This window comes from Erpetoichthys calabaricus, chromosome 3, assembly GCF_900747795.2.
Source record: "Erpetoichthys calabaricus chromosome 3, fErpCal1.3, whole genome shotgun sequence".
Taxonomy (NCBI): Eukaryota; Metazoa; Chordata; class Cladistia; order Polypteriformes; family Polypteridae; genus Erpetoichthys; species Erpetoichthys calabaricus.
The window spans coordinates 2156132-2177119 of NC_041396.2; the positions used below are offsets into that span (position 1 = coordinate 2156132).

Sequence of the window (20988 nt, forward strand, 5' to 3'; positions counted from 1 at the left end):
AGCTTTCTTGAAAGTATGTTTTATTACGAGTTGTTATACTTAAAATGAACAGTCGAGAAACAGGGTTATTTACCAGAAAGCCCCCGTTATAAAAAGTCTGCTGCTGAAAAAATAGCGATGTCCACTCCACTCGGGAAAGTGTTCTTCTTTTTCGGCAGTCGGAAAGCCAGCACACTGGAAAGTTCGACAGGAGGAATATATATATATATATATATATATATATATATATATATATATATATATATATATATATATAAATATAATATACGGTCCACAGCACACGAACACCCTAGAATATTAGGTTAACTGAAGTAGGATTTTTATGTTTATTCCCTTCACCATCAGGGTTGGATTAAGATGAAATTGGACCTGATGCTGCAGCGCACAAAAGTCCTTATTTTTTCTCGGCATTGGTGCATTCCACACTCACCGCACATGCGCACTCAGACCGAGCACGGAGCCTTAATTGCTTGCGACGCAACCAGCCAGCCTTTATTGAACATGAATAATAATAACGACATAGTATGGTAACAACTCGAGATTAACATCAAACTATGTCACATCAACATTCAATAGCAATTGTCTGAAAAGTGCACTTAATGCAGAAAACCTAACAATGAAATACACAAAATTTCGCATATTCTCTTACGAAACAGAGTAAGAAAAAATGGATTTGCAGAGACATTGGGTCAAAGTGACTCCGTTCAGGCTCTTGAGGGTAAAAATTTGTCCACGATTTAAATTTCACAATAGAGCAGAATCCTGTCGAGGATCTTAAAAATTCTAAACATCCATGCCGGGCCCGCGGGCTGGCTTTTAGTTTTACCTTTACAGATTTAAATAGCCATCGAGTTTTACTGTACAACTAACTTTCAAGGTGAAAAATTTACTACGTGGCACTTACCGAACAATAATAAAGTGTCAAGAATCCCCAAGATATTGCAAAAAAACGCAGCTAAATTACTAAGTAAACTGTTTACCGTAAAATTGATAGCATTCACTTGAAATCTTTGGTTAACAATAAACACAACGACGTTATAGTTACGTCACAGCGCAAAGAACAATAGTAACTGTATAATAAGTAACGCTGTGTCTAAGAATTATCTATCCATCCATCCATTATCCAACCCGCTATATCCTAACTACAGGGCCACGGCGGTCTGCTGGAGCCAATCCCAGCCAGCACAGGGTGCAAGGCAGGAAACAAACCCCAGGCAGGGCGCCAGCCCACCGCAGGGCACACATACACAACAAGCACAATTTAGGATCGCCAATGCACCTCACCGGCATGTCTTTGGACTGTGGGAGGAAACCCACACAGACACGGGGAGAACATGCAAACTCCACGCTGGGAGGACCCGGGAAGTGAACCCAGATGGGCCTCCTTACTGCGCCACCGTGCCGCTCTCTAAGAATTATTTTGAGGTTAATATAGCAAAGGAAAACTGTTCAGCTTCCAGAAAATTCTCGTCTGTTTTCATCTGAGCCTATTTCAGGAATGGGCTTAATGCTGCAGCATCAATAGCACCCACCTTAATCCGGCCATGTCCACCATAACTTACATTGGGTGGCACAGTGGGCAGCGGTGCTGCCTCGCAGTAAGGAGACCTGGGTTCGCTTCCCGGGTCCTCCCTGTGTGGAGTTTGCATGTTCTCCCCGTGTCTGTGTGGGTTTCCTCCCACAGTCCAAAGACATGCCGGTGAGGTGCATTGGCGATCCTAAATTGTGCTTGTTGTGTATGTGTGCCCTGCGGTGGGCTGGTGCCCTGCCTGGGGTTTGTTTCCTGCCTTGCGCCCTGTGTTGGCTGGGATTGGCTTCAGCAGACCCCTGTGACCCTGTAGTTAGGATATAGCGGGTTAGATAATAGATGGATGGATAACTTTGGTACAAACAAATTTTTTTACTTTGAGATCTGAAACCAAATATTTCAAGCTACAACACTGAATGACTAATCTTAAGTTGCTTGAAAGAGAAAATTTACGTTGAATGAACAACATCAATGTTCTACTTTTCTCAGTGACTTGTGCCTTTACTGTGCGTGGTTCCTGTTAAGGTAAAATCTAAGGAGAGTGAGAGGTGAGTAGAAACAGACGCCTTTATAGACCTCGGCAGTACATTCATAATCTACACTGAAAGGCTCCAGAGACAATTAAACCTTCAAGGGAGAAGAACACAAGTATCCCTCAAAACTATGAGTAACTATGATGAAGATGATTCAAAGAGGCTAACCCAGTGTTCTTTCTTATCAGATATACAAGTCTGTGGTCTCAATGATGATGAATATATTGATTGGCCAAAGGTCTTCTTGCCGGTCCCCATCCCAGTGAACAGACAAAGTATTCCACTACAAGAAGATATCGATAAGTGGGCAAATCTTAAAGAGGTACATCTATTGACTCTGAAGTCGATCTATTAATAGGAATCAACAACCCAGAAATCTTCAAGCAATCACGAATCACTCCTATAGCCAAGGAGGTGGACCTCACGCTATGAATGGATGGTCGGTGGGCCATACAAAGAAATCGATGACCTCGCAAAACAAAGTGGTAAGCGGCCCAAACATTCAATCAATTGTGTGTCAATAACAGAAATTGAGGATATGTTGCTGCGACAGGATAACACAGATTTTCCAGAGGAGATATCAGAGGAGGACATCAAATTGATGCACATAGCCTCAGAATCTGCAAGACTGGTAGGTGGCCACTATTGTTTAAAATTGCCTTTGAAGGATGAAACACTGAAAATGTCCAACAATCGCTGTATTGCTGAACAGCGGGCTATTGAGCTCAAGAGAAAACTGAGCAAAAAATTCAAGGGTCCACGAAGCCTTCATGAAAGACATTATTGACAAGGGCTACGCTGCCAAAGTACCCAAAGAAAGCCTGAACTGCAATGATGGCAGAAGTGTGGTACATCCCACATCACGGTGTGTATCATCCAAAGAAAAATAAGATACGAGTGGTCCTTGACTGCACTGCCACCTACCAGGGGACTTCACATAATGAACAATTAGATAGATAGATAGATAGATAGATAGATAGATAGATAGATAGATAGACAGATAGATAGATAGATAGCGTAGTTGGCAGGATTAGATAGATAGATCGATAGATAGCGTAGTTGGCAGGATAAGATAGATAGATAGATAGCATAGTTGGCAAGATAACAGATATCGATAGATAGCGTAGTTGGCAGGATTAGATAGATAGATAGATAGATAGATAGATAGATAGATAGATAGATAGATAGATAGATAGATAGATAGATAGATAGATAGATAGCGTAGTTGGCAAGATAACATAGATAGATCGATAGATAGCGTAGTTGGCAGGATTAGATAGATAGATAGATAGATAGATAGATAGATAGATAGATAGATAGATAGATAGATAGATAGATAGATAGATAGATAGATAGCGTAGTTGGCAGGATAAGATAGATAGATGGCGTAGTTGACAGGATTAGATAGATAGATAGATGGATACTTTATTAATCCCAAGAGGAAATTCACAATTATTAAAAGGCTCTCACCTATAACACCCTCATTGGCGTCCTTACAAGATTCAGAAAGGAGCCAGCAACACTAACGGCAGACATTAAGTCAATGTTCTACCAAATTAAAGTGCCAGATAAAGACGCTGATCTTTTACGTTTTTTATGGTGGCCTGAAGGTAATCTAAGTAAAGACCTGGAAGAATTCAAAATGACAGGACATCTTTTTGGTGTCTACTTCTTCACCCAGTTGTGCTTCTTATGCTTTGCGTAGAGCAGCTGAAGATTCCAGAGATGCATTTTCTGTTCACACCGTTCTCAATAACGTCTGTGTAGATGACTACCTAAAGTTGGTGGCAACAGAAGAACAAGCCATAAAGCTGACAAAGGACCTCCAAGCGCTATGCTGTAGAGGTGGATTTCACTTGACCAAATGGGTGAGTAACAGCAGAGCAGTTTCATTGTCTATTCCTGAAGAAGACAGAGCTCATGAACGCAAGGACTTGGACGTGAGCCACAGTCTTCTATCCTGGGCATCCAGTGGTGCACAGAAACGGACATTTTCAAATTTCATATTAAGTTACAAAACAAGCCCGCTACATGGCGTGGTATTCTGTTTGTTGTTAGCTCATTTGGCTTTCAACCACCCGCCATACTGCCAGCAAAGCTTATTCTAAGAGACTTGTGCAAAGGGAAATTTGGGTGGGATGAAGAAGTAGAACTGCGGTGGGTTGGCACCCTGCCCAGGATTGGTTCCTCCCTTGTGCCCTGTGTTGGCTGGGATTGGCTCCAGCAGATCCCTGTGACCCTATGTTTGGATTCAGCGGGTTGGTGGATGGATGGATGGATAGATGGATGAAGAAGCAGAAGTCAAACACATTCAGAAAAGGAAAAAATGGATGGATGACTTACAGTTACTAGCGGACTATAAAATGAACAGATGTGTCAAACCTGCATGGTTTGGAACCATAAAGTCAGCACAAATGCACCACTTTGCAGATGCCAGTGAAGATGGATGTGGCAGTGTCACTCACCTTGTCTTAACCAACGAAGAGGGCAAAAAGCATTGTTCATTCCTGATGGGCAAGTCACAAATCTAAGATTGGAGCTGACAGCAGCTGTTGTGGCCGTCAAAATGGACAAAATGCTAAAAGGTGAACTCCAAATGGCCTTACAAGAATCGACATTTTGGACTGACAGCAGCACAGTGCTACAATCCATTTCAAATGAAAGCACTCGATTCAAGACCTTTCTGTGATCAGAGATCATTCACAACCTTCGCAGTGGAGGAGGTACATCACATCGGCCCTTAATCCGGCTGATCAAACATCCAGAGGGCTAAGCAGAGAAAACTTTTCTCAAAAGTACCACATGGTCACAAGGTCCAAGTTTCTTATTGAAGCCCGAACGTGAGTGACCTGATCGACTGGACGATTCACTTTCTGAAGATGATCCAGAAGTTCAAACTTGTGCAGTCAATGTGACAAGAATTAGAGGAGGCGACTGAGCCCATCAACAACCTTTTCAGATTGGCATCGCTTGAAGAAAGCAGCGGCTTAGCTCCTCAACTTTAAAGACGTACTGCTGCACATAAGAAATGAAAGAAACACATTTCAACTGGAAGTCATTCCGTCTAAAAATAATCCAGAGAAACAAAAATCACTCATCGCAAAGCACATGAAAAGGTATAAACGGACCTTAAAAACGAGCCTGATTCCTCTAGAAGATGTGCCTAAAGCTGAAACAGAGCTTATCTGCCTCAGTCAACAGCAAGAATTTCCAAAAGAATTAAAGGCTTTAAAATAAAAAGGTCTTGTGTGAAAAAGAACAGTCAAATCTACAAACATGACCCGATCGCACAAGATGGAATACTGAGAGTCGGAGGAAGACTCCGCAAAGCTGCAATGCCAGATGAAGCTAAACACCCTGCAGTTCTTCTCGAGCATTCATTCACGTTACTTCTCTCATATTGCAGCACGTTCATAAAGAAACCGGACATCGTGGGCGCAACTATACACTCGCACAGCTACGCCAGAAATACTGGATACCTCAGGCAAACTCAGCTATCAGAAACATCATCTCAAAGTGCACAACGTGCAGAAGATACAATGAGAAAGCAGGTGAGCAAAAAATGGCAGATTTGCCAGATGATCACCCGGTACCCGACTGACCACCGTTCACTAATGTCGGAGCTGATTATTTTGGTCCCTTTCAAGTCTAAAGAGAACGAAGTCTGGTCAAGAAGTACGGAGTAATCTTCACTTGTCTGCGCACATAGAGATGGCACACAGCTTAGACCAGGGGTCTCCAACACGACGCTCTGGACCTACTTGTAGCTCGCCAAAGGTGTTAATGAGTCCTACATAAATCTGAAAACTTAATTAGTCAAATTAGGGGTGGGCGATCTTTCCAAAAAAAATCATATCACGATCCACAATCTCTCTTTTCAATGTGGCAGACACTTAAGAGAATCTCCGGACTCAAACTCATCAAGACCCAAGTAACATCCATCCATCCATTATCCAACCCGCTGAATCCGAACACAGGGTCACGGGGGTCTGCTGGAGCCAATCCCAGCCAACACAGGGCACAAGGCAGGAACCAATCCTGGGCAGGGTGCCAACCCACCGCAGGACACACACAAACACACCAAGCACACACTAGGGCCAATTTAGAATCGCCAATCCACCAAACCTGCATGTCTTTGGACTGTGGGAGGAAACCCACGCAGACACGGGGAGAACATGCAAACTCCACGCAGGGAGGACCCGGGAATCGAACCCAGGTCCTCAGGTCTTCCAACTGCAAGGCAGCAGCGCTACCCACTGCGCCACCCTAACCCAAGTAACACTTTATTTTAAATATCAAACAAAGTTGAATTCAGTTGTTCTCTCGTTTGCTAGCTAAACGGAGTTAAGGTCCTGCAGAGCCAATTAGGGACCAGAAACATAAGAGCCAATCTTAGAAAGTTAAAGCTTTGAGTTGAACTCCTATTAGTGTTTGCTTAATTTGAATTGAATATAATTTTCTTTAATGGTGTGGTCCTTTCCCCCTATAACAGGGGTTCTCAAACTGTGGGGCGGGTCCCCCTAGGGGGGCACAAAGATGTAAAAAAAAGAAAACAAGAATCGAAAATATGAAAAATAAATCTACTGAAACTAAAACAAATTAACTTAAACTACACTGGAAAAAAAATGTGATGATTCACACTTAATATTTTCAGTCTGAACCAATATAATTCTTTTTAGTTTATTGATCCCACAATTTTTAAGTTGAGGCAAATCATTTTGAGTGATTGGGTGCAACTCACTTGTTTTATACTAAATCTATTTTTTAAGTTGTTCTTCTTTTTTGGCAGTTGGAAAGCCAGCACGTTGGAAAGTTCGACTGGAAGAAAATACAAACGGCCCCTCAAAACACAGCACACAAACAAACTAAAATATTAAGTTAACGGAAATAGGATTTCTACGTTTATTTCCTCCACCATAACTTACTTTGGTACAAACAATTTTTTTTACTTTGATTGAGATCTGAAACCAAATATTTCAAGCTACAACACTAAATGACTAATCTTAAGTTGCTTGAAAGAGAAAATTTACGTTGAATGAACAACATCAATGTTCTACTTTTTTCAGTGTACATTCTGATACTAGAAAAATAAATCTAGAGTTAGATAAATGTTGATAAAAGTTAAGTAGGTACAATAAAATATGTATCTATGATATATCATTAATTAAAAAAGAACTAATTAGTATTAGTGGGCTCCTTTCAAAAAAACGTTAGGGGGGCGCGACTATAACTGTAATGAAAACTCGGGTCACAAATACTTACAGGTTGAGAACCGCTAGCCTATTCAGTTAGTAAAGATCAGACTTTGTGGCTCTAACTGAGGTGACATTTGAGCTGGTGGTCTCAGGACTCGGGGACTCACTCACAAGACCCATTTACAATTTAGAAATGCGGTAGGCATACAGCTGTCTGGCCGTCGTTGTTTTGAAATGTTTTTTGAAGTGATTTGTAACGATTTGAAATGTAACAAGATTTAAGCTCTGAGCAGAACTTAACAAGAATTTCTTTTTTTTTTTTGCTGTTTTAATTTATTTTTTTGTGTGAACTGTTTTGCTTTGAATTTTAACTAAATCTTTTTAAAATGAAGATATTTTGTCTGTGGAATCATTTATTTTTATTTTATTGAAATCACACAACATCCATCCATCCATCTATTATCCAACCCGCTACATCCTAACTACAGGATCACGGGGGTCTGCTGGAGCCAATCCCAGCCAACAAAAGGGCAAGGCAGGAAACAAACCCCGGGCAGGGCGCCAGCTCACCGCAGTCACACAACATTCCATACAAATAAATCAATTTTTTACAAAAATAAGATTGAAAACAAGTCATGTCGGTGCATCAGGCTTTTGTTGAATCCCATTTTCTTTTAACTTAGAGCTGCTGAACTTTGGTAATTTTGGAAAAACGTAACTACATTAGTCTAGCGGGCAGGTGAAGCAGATGCGATAGAAAGTCAAGTGAACAGACAGGTAAGTAAAGGAACAGGTTTAAGGAGGTGAGCTACACAGACAGTTAAGTTAGCGAAGGTTAACAAATCAGAAATAAATCGCTGAGATAGTTAAACAGGCAAATAAAAGTAAGGCCGGCTTTATACTTCACGTGACGTGACGTGTGCCCCGGCGGACGCTCCTGCTACGCCAGCGTTGTTCTGTTTATACTCAGTGCGAGATATCAGCACGGGGAGAACAGGCTCGGCTTCGCTGTGCTGTGAATTGCCTGAAACACCCATGAAAAGTCCAGCAAAATGGTCGATTTTATTGGCTAACTAAGAAGATTACGATATGCAGGCTTTCTAGGCAACTCAGGCCCCTTCTTCAGGTGAGATGTTGGCACAGTTTTTATCTGCTTGTGATTCTGTGATGAAATGCCTTATTTCAATAGATTGTGAATGAGTCACTACCTGAGAATCAGTTTAACAATTGTCGCTTATTTGATTCCTGAATTAATCAGGGCGGCACAGTGGCGCAGTGGTTAGCACTGCTGCCTTGCAGTAAGGAGACCCGTCTGGGTTCGCTTCCCGGGTCCTCCCTGCGCGGAGTTTGCATGTTCTCCCCGTGTCTGCGTGGGTTTCCTCCCACAGTCCAAAGACATGCAGGTTAGGTGCTAAATTGTCCCCAATGTGTGCTTGGTGTGTGTGTGCCCTGTGGTGGGCTGGCGCCCTGCCCGGGGTTTGTTTTCTGCCTTGCCCCCTGTGTTGGCTGGGATTGGCTCCAGCAGACCCCCATGACCCTGTAGTTAGGATATAGTGGGTTGGATAATGGATGGATGGACCCTACCAGAGTACCCTCTCATGCCAACACCCACCCTGACTTGGGGAGATCGTGCAAGCTCAGCACAGACAGCAAACAGATGAGGACTGAAACTGCGCCACCCCTGGAGTGTACCAAGGTGCCAGTGAACTGATCCTTATTTTGAATCTGCCCAGCGGGTATCCCAAGGGTGACATTCACTGCAATCCACTTCTGGTCTTTTTTTTTGGTGTCCAGTTGCTCAATGGATTTCATGATTGGTGGTGTGAGGGCAGCCTGTGGCCTTTAGCACGGGGTAACAGTGAACGAGCGTCTTACCATCTGCAGCTGGAAGGGGTGGAGATGGTGGCACAGCTGGCATCTCTGGAGGTTTCGCCATTGTGCTTGTGTTATCTAAAAGGAGAAGAGGAATTCCTGAATATGCATCAAAGAATGAATAAAGAACCACAGCATGATAATCAACAGAGCACTTCAATCCAGTATGGTGAGGTGCCAGGCACTGGTGGGCACACCCACTGCCTAAAGTTTACTAACAGGTCCCATCATGTGGAGGGGGTGCTTCAGGGCGGGCAGTGCCAGTGGCAAAGGGGTGATGCTGGCAGGGCGCCTACAAGGAGGTCAAGGTGCACTAGTGGCATTGGCCACAGTAGGAGGCAGCTGCCTTTGCCCGTTCAGGTAGACCAGCTATGTGGCTCTCCTCACAGGGTAGTGAGTTTGCCCCCTGCTGTTAACCCAGTTGTTATGGAGCGCCATCACTGGGTCAGTCGCATGCCATCCTTAAAGAAGTTTCCCTTCTATGGACTGTACTCCTCCCTCCCTGACAAGTGGGACAGTCAGCACTTGCTGTCCTTTCCTGGTCTGCGTGGGGCACAACAAAAACTTTTATTAGGTGAGAAGGTCCATACTTCTCGTGCTGCACCTTTGGGACCTACTGTACCTTGAACCCGGGTATACTCTTACCTCGGTAGCACAGGAACACCAGTGACCCGCCACAGGAATTGTCATTCCATTTGCCGCCTATCATCTCCGCACACTCCTCGCACAAATTGAAGTTATTGGGCTCTCCTGGGATCCAGTTGGCCACCTCCAAGGGCGTCCCGTCCATCCAGGTCCAACATGTGAGGTTATGACGGGTCAGCCCAAACCAGACACTCGGGACTTTGAGACGGGACAAGGCAGACGAGACGTTATTCAGCATGTCTTCACCTTTCAGGACGGCCAGGTCAGTGAAGTGCGTCCGGCAGTAGTTCTGCGCTGTCGCCCACGAGGTGCTTTGATTTACAAAGAAGAATTCCAGGCCAGGAGTCCCACTGACGATAGGAATCCCTGTGACAAGAAGCAAAAGAAATGAACCAAGAAGACAACGACGGTGTCACTGGAATGGGACACAGGGGGGGGACGGTGTCACTGGAATGGGACACGGGAGGGACGGCCTGCTGCATTTCTCCTCTGCACTGCCACCTACTGGCCATTCTAGCCAATGCTATTCCCTCTTTTCCTGAGCGTGCGGTTAATGGTTATGGCGTAGGAGATGCTGAGCGGCGGGGTCAGGAGAAATGGAGAGGAGATTATGGGGGGGCATGGGGGGAACCCCATTTAATAGCACTGATGCTAATAAACGATAAGAAGTAAAACTCAGTGTGGAGCGCCTGCTTTGAGCAAATCAAGTTCTTCAAGAAAAAGGCTTCAGTGGCCCTACAGAGGTGGGCTTGAATTGAGTGTCGGCTTCTAGGTGGACCCTTTCTTTTATCAAATACTGGCTGAAGTGGCGGGACCCCCAGAGCACACCAGGAGGGAGTTTTCATTCATCTGCTGTGGGATCGTCGTCCTCACTGGGGTGGAAGGAGGTTGAGAGGTCAGTGACTCCACTTCATCCAAAACTGTCACCTGTTTTTATTTCTTGTGCGCAGCCTGCAGACCTAAAGGGCCCCCTCACCGGCCCTCCACAAAGTCAGCCACAAAAATTTATATCTGAGTTTTACAAAAAGAAGAAAATTGCATGTTTAGGGTAAATGACACAGTGACATAGTGATGTGTGTCACACTGCATGATATCACAGGCAACAAACGGGCCAACAATAGAAAATCCGCATAAGCGAGCGAGGAGACGACAAAGAGGTCCACCATGACAAGAGAGAGAGGTTAGGAGCCTGCGCTGACCCAGCGTGTTGTCGCATCCACCACATGACAAACCACCGCAGGATCCCCAATTAGGACCCGAGAGCAGCCATGCGACGGGTGACACCTCAGCACCACACCAGTTCAGAGCGAATGGAACAGTGGGAGGTTTTATATGGTGGCTGGAGTGCCAATTCTGCCACCAACCCCCAGATTTCTCCCTGTAGGTTGGGGGGGCCTACATGCAGATTAACGTCATAAACCAGGACGGAGGTTAAGGGCCCAACAAAGCAGAGTCACTTTTGGCGCTTACGGGATTTGAACCAGCAACCATCTGATTACCAGTGGAGAGCCCTAACCTCAGAGCCACCACTCTGCCCCACCATGACAAGAAAACCAAAATAATGAAACTCTGCCCAAACCAAGCAGCTGGCACAACAGGCCATTGCCAAGCCACCACCATAGGTGGCACCTGTGCTTCAAGCATCAGTGGGAGAAGGAGCGGGCAGAATGCTACCCGTGTCACACTGGACGTTGGGTGAAGGGGGCATCATGGCAGGTGTGACAGGTGTGAAGGACAGCCGGGTCCCATGCCCGGCAGGGACGCCCCTGCTGCCTCTGTCCATGGCTGCTCCACTGGAACAGATGCAGCAGGGGCGTCCCTGCCAGGCATGGGACCCGGCTGTCCTTCACAGTGCCCCTCCCTCAGATGAGGCTTCTGGGGCTCATCGGCCTGCCCTGCGAGGGCTGGTCCTCTCCAGGACAGGGAGTCGGCGTCCTTAGCTCCGTGGCTGTGCCCTGGGAAAACATAATAAACAGGTCCATGGCTGCTCCCCCGGAACAGATGCAGCAGGGGCGTCCCTGCCGGGCATGGGACCTGGCTGTCCTTCACACAGGAAAAGCTTCTTCTGCCTGTCCTCCTCGCCCACCAAGGCCGCCTTAATGGCATTATGGGCCCCCTGGGCAAAGCAGTGCACTGGGACCCCTACCTACAGAACCACTCAGCAAGTCACAACATCCATAGATTAGCATGGGGCCCCTTTGCTCGTGGGACCCCCGGGCAACTGCTCAGCATGCCCATGTGTTAAGATGGCCCTGTCGCCCACCTCTTCCCATTGCAGATGACCACAAGCTTACATATTTATAACGATGCGCCCAACACTGTGATGGCCCCTTTAGCAGGTAGAAATAAGGACATGCAGGGTGTGAATAGAAATAAGTCAAGAAGAACCTGGGGGGGGCTCTCAAAATGGTCCACTGTCACAAGTTAGCACCACAGCAGTTGGCCTCTGAACTGCAACAAACTGGCCAGGCAGAGTGCGGGTTTCATTATCGACTCTAAACGTACCACGATATGGAGACAACAATGCAGAATAAGATTTGGGGTACCACCTCGGTAACTCCGTATACTTCTGAAAATTGAAAGAGCAAAACGAGGACATCTTTACAGACAGGAGTCCAATGCAGAACTGAGGGCTGGTGTGCTGGTTAGGAAGAATGACAACAGGAAGGGGCGGGTCCAGAAGGGGCGGGTACAAGAGGTGATGTCAGTGGTGGTTTGGGTTGTCAGTCAGCAGGTCTGCGGAGGGAGAAAGAGAGAAGGGAGCAGAGAACAGCGCCACCCCTGGCATGGAGGATGATCACACGTACTCAATGTGCACACGTGTGACAGCACGTTAGAAGAGTTTGTCACTTCAATGTGAGAAGCAAATGAGTTTGAAACACAGGAGAACATCCAGAGAGCAACAAAATAAAATAAAATAAAATAAATTATAAAAGTGCCAATGCAGGAAATCGCCCAGGATTTCTAAAGACTCCGTCAGTGCAGGTCTGTGGTCGTCAAGGTTTTTTTCCATATATTTTCTCTGCAGTTATTTGTAGGATTAATAATTATCATCCCGTTTGAAGTGTCTGTTTATCCTGTTGAATTATAATTGTCATTTCTAGTGTTTTCTGATTGTTGTTGCTTTTCATGAACGTCGCCATGTTATTGAGGGCAACTGTGCCATCGTTGTGAACCACCACACACAAACCTGACGTCTGATTTTGATTTGATTTTTTGATTTGATGCACGTTGTTAATCGTCTTTTCCCATGTTTGATACTTGAAACCAAACAAGGCGACAACCACACTGCAGCTGCATTGCCATTTCTTCACTCAGATGTGCCAAAGTTCTGATGTTTTTAGAGAGGTGCGATGAGCAATCACAACGTTTCCCTTCCACTGCTCTCATAACGACTGGTCTACATGCAAACCGTCCACACTGCTCTCCATCATCCAGTCACCGGTTCACTGGGCCGCTCATTTCTGTTGTAACCACAAGGGGGCGCCACTGAGCCCCTAACTGCAGACACAGTGAGGCCCAACACAATTCTGGGTTCCAACACTTTCCTTACACAAACGCACAAATGCTGATCGTCTCCGCAGAGTGTCACCCGCTGCCTCCCGACTCTGACTCTATTAAGTGAGGCTGCAGGCTCCCTTTTAAATCTGACCCGGGAACTGCTTCTGGTGTCACACCCATGTTGTGTGGAAACCATGACAGACCTCCACCCTGGCAGTACCCAAAGACCCCCGACAGGGATACGTTTCCCATGCCATCCTAATTAGGGTTCAGAACAAGAACATTGCCACCTGTTGTGTGGGGCAGAATGCCTGTATGCCCAGTCCATCCAATTAGGGCCTCCTGTCTCACCAACAGTTCACCCTCCATACTGGCCAGGACGCCTCTCCTTCCTCCATGGCACCTACATGGGATCAAGGCGCTCAAAGCAACAGTGCCGATCTTTCATTTCTTGATTCTCTTCCTCGCCATTGGAGATGACGAATTCACAGACATCCTGCACTGAAATGACATGACGTGGCACAGCCACTGTCATCTCTTAGTTCCAATGACGTCTGGCTATCCGGACGTGACGTTTCACTGTGTGTAATAATTCTTTACATTTATATAACACTTTTCTCACTACTCAAAGTGCTCTCCACACAGGGAGGACCTGGAAAGCGAACTCACAGTCTCTCTTACTGCAAAGCAGCAGCAGCACTGCCACTGCAATGTCACCTGTGAGGATCACGTGGCACATCCACCATCAGGCTGCAGGCCTACTTTTCACGGAGACACCATGTAGAGAAAGTCGTTTTATTCATTTTGTGCACACAGAGCACATGCAGGAGAGACGGATTTGGGTCAGTCGCAAAATTAAATCAGGAATCAGGACTGAGAGAGTCACTTATGTGAACGTCACCTTAAAAGACTGGCGCTCCTTCAAAGAAAAGCTGTTTTAATGTCGAATACGGCATCCAAAAAATGTGAAATATGGGAACGTTAAACGGGGTTTCCATTGTAAAAGCTTTTTGTTAACTCCCTTATTGCACTGGCGGTCCCACAGATTCTGTGCGAAGCCACCACTTGTGATGTCACATAACGCACTGCCAGAACATTGATATGCTCGTCACTTTATTATTACTATTATTATTATTACTAGAGGGCTCTGCCAACCCCTGTGTTTAGTTAACCGGGTATACAATTTTTTTCTTTGGAATTGTTTCAGTTTCCTGTGGTGGGTTGGCACCCTGCCCGGGATTGGTTCCTGCCTTGTGCCCTGTGTTGGCTGGGATTGGCTCCAGCAGACCCCCGTGACCCTGTTTTTGGATTCAACGGGTTGGAAAATGGATGGATGGATGGATGGATGTTTCAATTTCATTCTTTTCACTTTTACAAGCCTCATTAAAACAATATTTGGAATGACCTTTTATTTAAGGTCGCATTGAATTTTGATTCTGTTTCTGGAGATACATCGTGACAACGCAACGTATAACTTCCTGTGAGTGACTAGCGTTTCTTTTTCTCTAATAAATAATCGGACTTTTTCTAATGTTTGTCCCTGTGATTTGTTAATTGTTGTAGCAAAAGCTCTTCTCACATTTTAATATGAATGGCATATCAAGGTCTCCTTTGGTGTCTAATGCTATTTGTGCAATATATGCCACACTACCTTTCTTTTTACCTCTTTAAATTTGCATTGCTTCTCCGTGATCATAAATATACACCTGACCGAATTGTGTATTCTTTGAAATTAAACTTGTTGTTGCTTTAACTGTTGCGGGACCACAGATTCTCATAGCGTATGGTCCATTATGGTGTAAATCCACGTTTTGTGCATTGAATAATGCGAAAAGATGATTGTAGACTCGTATATTTTGCCTGTGGTGTTTGTGGATTCGGCGGTAGGCTGGCACCCTACCCGGGGTTTGTTCCTGCTTTGCGCCCTGTGCTGGCTGGGATTGGCTCCAACAGACCCCGTGACCCTGTTTTTGGATATAGCAGGTTGGGAAATGACTTGGGTGGCACGTTGGCACAGTGGTAGCGCTGCTGCTTTGCAGTAAGGAGACCCGTCTGGTTTAGCTTCCCAGGTCCTCCCTGTGTGGAGTTTGCATGTTCTCCCCATGTCCTCCCACAGTCCAAAGACATGCAGGTCAGGTGGATTGGCGATCCCAAATTGTCCCTGGTGTGCACTTGGTGTGTGTGTGTGTGCCCTGCGGTGGGTTGGCACCCTGCCCGATGTTTGTTTCCTACCTTGCGCCCTGTGCTGGCTAGGATTGGCTCCAGCAGACCCCGTGACCCTGTGTTTGGATATTGCAGGTTGGATGATGGATGGATGGAAATGACTGACTGACTGTTTGTGGATTTCACTTTCCCCAAACATCAAATCTTTTTAATTCTCGTGGATACGCCTCCTCATTGTGTAGAAACACGACTTTTCCCTGATGGCAACACGAATTAGATGATCTACAAGTCTCTGACTTAAACTTCAAAGCCTTACAATATTTCCATACTTCTGACATATCACCTGTGTCCATATACTCAATCTCTCTTCACCTTTCCGTTATCTCACCGAGTAATAATTTCTCTTTTTTAGCACTAATGTGATCTTTATCTTGTTTTGATACTTTTGAATTTTTCTGCTTTTATATTCTGTATCTTGCTCTCTATGTGTATCGTGCCTACGTTTCGTTGTGTCTTTTGAATTGCACTGTTTTCATTCTCTCTAACCTGCTCTGTATGTGTTTCGCCCCCTCGTTTTTGAACCTCTTTATGACGTTTTACTTTGTTTTCCACTCTTAGCCTTTTATTTCTGACCTCGCTTTGTCCTGCTGCTTTTTCAATTACACCTGGTCCTGATGATTCATTTCCTTCTGTTTGTGCTAATGTGATCTTTACTATCTTTTTTTTGATAATGTAGCGACCTCCGCGTCCGGCTCAAAAAGAAGTAAAAAAAACAGACTGATGTAATAAAGTTCTACTTGAACAATCGCCGACTTCGTGACCCCAAACACAACTTTCTAGCACCCTCTCTGACCCCTTCTCCCCCGGGTCTCGCCCCCCCCCCCTTACCACCTCAATCAGTACCCCGCTATCAGTCTTCTGTGCTGTACTCTGCCCTCCCTCAATCAGACCTAACAGCCACTTAAAACAAAAAAGGCTGGGACAAAACTTTCGAATTTTACTGTTTTCATTTTCTTTACCTTTCTCTGCATGTCTGTCACACCATCGTTTGTTTGAGCCTTTTGAATTCCACCTCCTTCATAATCTCTTATCTGCCTTTTTTTCTCTCCAACGCTTTTGAGTCTCTTTTCTCCACGTTTCTTCTTTGCTTAGTCGTTGACATTTCATCTAACGTATTGTCTTTATACACTTCATATGTGCTGAGAGCACAGGATCTGCGTGTGCTACGTGCCTTTACACGACTCAGTGTTTTGCTGGCCGTGCTCTTATTTGATATTGGTTGTAAGTCGGGCGTGTCTTGCAAGAATTTCATGTTCCACGTCCTCACGAGATGGCCCTGGGACAATCTCTTGGCACCAAGTCTCATGTTTACGGTCCCCACGAGATGCTCCGTGGCCAATCTCTTTCATTTCACGGGCCTTTTAAGTGTCTTCTGAGAACTTCCGAGAAGATAACGTCTCGTCGCCCTGCTCTTCCTTTCCAAGATTTTTTTTATAATAGAGAGATTATTATTAAAGACGAGATTAGACAGGAGTCCCCGTGGACTACGATGTCTGCTGATGACATTGTGATCTGTAGTGAGAGTAGGGAGCAGGTTGAGGAGACCCTGGAGAGGTGGAGATATGAGAGGAGAGGAATGAAGGTCAGTAGGACCACCAAGACAGAATACATGTATGTAAATGAGAGGAAGGTCAGTGGAATGGTGAGGATGAGGGGAGTACAGTTGGCGAAAGTGGAGGAGTTTAAATACTTGGGATCAACAGTACAGAGTAATGGGGAGTGTGGAAGAGAAGTGAAGAAGAGAATGCAGGCAGGGTGGAGTGGGTGGTGAAGAGTGTCAGGAGTGATTTGTGACAGACGGGTATCAGCAAGAGTGAAAGGGAAGGTCTACAGGATGGTTGTGAGACCAGCTATGTTATATGGGCTGGAGACGGTGGCACAGGAGACAGAGCTGGAGGTGGCAAAGTTAAAGATGCTAAGATTTGCATTGGGTGTGATGAGGATGGACAGGATTAGAAATGAGGACATTAGAGGGTCAGCTCAGGTTGGATGGTTGGAAGACAAAGTCAGAGAGGTGAGACTGTGTTGGTCTGGACATGTGCAGAGGAGAGATGAGGGTTATATTGGGAGAAGGATGTTAACAATAGAGCTACCATGTAAGAGGAGAAGAGGAAGGCCTAAGAGGAGGTTTATCGTGGTGGAGGGGTTTGCGTGTCCCAATGATCCTAGGAGCTCTGTTGTCCGGGGCTTTATGCCCCTGGTAGGGCCACCCAAGGCAAACTGGTCCTAGGTGAGGGATGAGACAAAGAGCGGTTAAACAAACCTCCTATGAAGAAAAACCATTTTGGACGGTGTTTTCCCTTGCCCGGACGCGGGTCACCGGGGCCCCACTCTGGAGCCAGGCCTGGAGGTGGGGCTCGATGGCGAGCGCCTGGTGGCCGGGCCTGCACCCATGGGGCTCGGCCGGGCACAGCCCGAAGAAGCAACGTGGGTCCCCCTTCCCATGGGCTCACCACCTATGGGAGGGGCCAAGGAGGTCGGGTGCAGTGTGAGTTGGGTGGTGGCCGAAGGCGGGGACCTTGGCGGTCCGATCCTCGGCTACAGAAACTGGCTCTTGGGACGTGGAATGTCACCTCTCTGAAGGGGAAAGAGCCTGAGCTAGTGCGCGAAGTTGAGAGGTTCAGGCTAGATATAGTCGGGCTCACCTCGACGCACAGCTTGGACTCTGGAACCAATCTCCTTGAGAGGGGCTGGACTCTCTACCACTCTGGAGTTGCCCCCGGTGAGAGGCACCGAGCGGGTGTGGGTATACTTATTGCCCCCCAACTTGGAGCCTGTACATTGGGGTTTACCCCAGTGGACGAGAGGGTAGCCTCCCTTCGCCTTCGGGTGGGGGGGACGGGTCCTAACTGTTGTTTGTGCGTATGTACCAAACAGCAGTTCGGAGTACCCACCCTTTTTGGAGTCCCTGGAGGGGGTGCTAGAGGGCATACCTTCTGGGGACTCCCTCGTTCTGCTGGGAGACTTCAATGCTCACGTGGGCAATGACAGTGAGACCTGGAAGGGCGTGATTGGGAGGAATGGCCCCCCTGATCTGAACCCGAGCGGTGTTTTGTTATTGGACTTCTGTGCTCGTCACGGATTGTCCATAACGAACACCATGTTCAAGCATAGGGGTGTTCATATGTGCACTTGGCACCAGGACACCCTAGGCCTCAGTTCGATGATCGACTTTGTGGTCGTGTCGTCGGACTTGTGGCCACATGTCTTGGACACTCGGGTGAAGAGAGGGGCGGAGCTGTCAACTGATCACCACCTGGTGGTGAGTTGGCTTCGATGGTGGGGGAGGATGCCGGTCAGGCGTGGTAGGCCCAAACGTGTTGTGAGGGTCTGCTGGGAACGTCTGGCAGAGCCCCCTGTCAGAAGTAGCTTCAACTCCCACCTCCGGCAGAACTTCGACCACATCCCGAGGGAGGTGGGGGACATTGAGTCCGAATGGGCCATGTTCCGTGCCTCTATTGTTGAGGCAGCTGACCGGAGCTGTGGCCGTAAGGTGGTCGGTGCCTGTCGTGGCGGCAATCCCCGAACCCGCTGGTGGACACCAGCGGTGAAGGATGCCGTCAAGCTGAAGAAGGAGTCCTACAGGACCCTGACGCTAAAAGAACGGACAAGAACAAGAAGATTATGATAACCAAAAAGAAACTGGAAGGACTGTGTGAAGGGAGAAAGGGCTGTCAGGTGAGGAAGCATACGACAGACGAGAGTGGAGGAGGAGGATGGTCCGACACAGCAACCCCACAGAAAAGTGGGAAACGCTTTAGAAGAAGATAAAGAACAACAAGAAGACGGGGAGTTTTAATTCATTAAAGGGGCTCCACTCCAAAGTACTCCTTCTGCAACTTGCAATCTGCTCTGTTGATAAAATGAGAAAGGGGTCCTGATTAAAATAAACCGTGACGCTAAAACTGGGCAACAAGTAGATGACCACTCTGGGAGATGTGGGACTTCTGGGATCTATAGAAAAGGGCTAATTGTGCCTTAGTTTCAGAAGCAGCCAGATGGACAGATAAGACAGACAGAGCGAAAGACAGACAGACAAGCAGACAGACCAACAGACAGACAAAGCGACAGACAGAGTGAGCAACAGACAGACAGAGTGACAGACAGACAGACAGACAGACGGGTGGACCAGACATACCAGACAGACAGACAGATGTTTGGCTGTGCTTTAGTGAAACTCTCACCTTTAGTAGAAGGGCCAGCTGTGGTCACTGCAAGGTTGGCTTGGATGCCGGATTTTGGGATAACATTCTCTGAATAACAAAAACAAATCCATGTGTTAGTGGTCAGACACACACGTCCTCTCTATTTTCCCACACGTGACGCATTGTGAAGACTCTGCCCTCAGTGTACTGCACCTCTTTTGTATAAAGGTAAATCAAAAAGTCTAAAAATGTCACAGTGACCACAACAAGCTGACGCGATACAACACGTTCCTAATGGCTTCTGGGTAGTCTGACCACACACCGTGCTGCACTCTGCCCTTCGTCTACAGCAGTGTTTCTGAACCTCTTCTTTCTGTAGTGGCACACTTTCTGTAACCAAGGCACACCACTATTTTACTAACCACAAACACATTATATCTCATAGATGTGCTTAACTGCCTGAACGGGCGGGACCACCAGAGAATTAGCTCTGAGATCAGTGTTCACAAACACAGTGTTAGTAAACACTTTGGTGGCATCTCCCAGCCCGCTTTGTCCCTTTGCCCAGCCCTCTCTAGAGGCAACTTGTATGCCCACTGTCCACCAGTCCTGAGAGACACGCTGGGGACCATACACCCAGGGCAGCCAAGAGATGTGTCTGAAGTGCCCTAACATGGCGATAACGGAGCTGCTTTTGGTGCCAACTTCTCCAGGTGGTCCTGTCCTCCTCTGTCAGGTCTCGACCACCTGTAGAGTTTGCCCTTCTCAGGTTCAACCCCAGGTGTGCCACACTATTATACCCACAGCCCACCCGTGTAGCTCTCACACGCGGCACACTGGTGGAGAACACTGCGTGCTGCACTGTGCATGTTCAGAATACCCATAAGCCATCATGAATCTGTTATGCTTACTGTTTCATTTTCAAGTCGTCTCTACGTTTTAATTTACCGTCATGTGTAGCGCCATTCTCAGGGGACACCATCACAAAGCTAAGCCCTTTGGATGTGTGGATGTTTCAGATTCCAAATAAATGAGGTTATGACTGAATCTAATTTCTTAAAAAACGATTTGCTGATGTGTATGGGGGGTGCTTTGGAACAGAAAACGAAAACACATTTTTTTATGTTGTCATTATAGAGGACTGAGTTTAGATTGATGGGCAAAATTTATGAATTTAAAATGAAAACAACTACAAGATGAATTGTGCAGAATGGGAAGGGGTCTGAAATCTTTCTCTGTTAAGACTAGAATCCCTGAAGCTTTCGAAAAATCTCGTAATCCCACCTTAAGTTCCTTCACACCTCCTCATTGGTGTCTTTTGTTTTGCAAATGAGTCGATCAGCACT

The 20988-nt window shown here is 46.4% G+C and overlaps 1 protein-coding gene across 1 annotated transcript in view; it reads right to left on the reverse strand.

The window, feature by feature from the left end:
* Nucleotides 1-20988, reverse strand: part of LOC127527272 (macrophage mannose receptor 1-like) — a 54968-nt gene that overhangs the window by 22822 nt on the left and 11158 nt on the right. Inside the window, exons 3-4 of the mRNA XM_051925420.1 lie at nucleotides 19682-19750; nucleotides 9774-10139 (exon numbers count right to left, since the gene is read on the reverse strand). Coding sequence (XP_051781380.1) covers nucleotides 9774-10139; nucleotides 19682-19750 — 435 coding nt within the window. The remainder of the gene's footprint in view (nucleotides 1-9773; nucleotides 10140-19681; nucleotides 19751-20988) is intronic.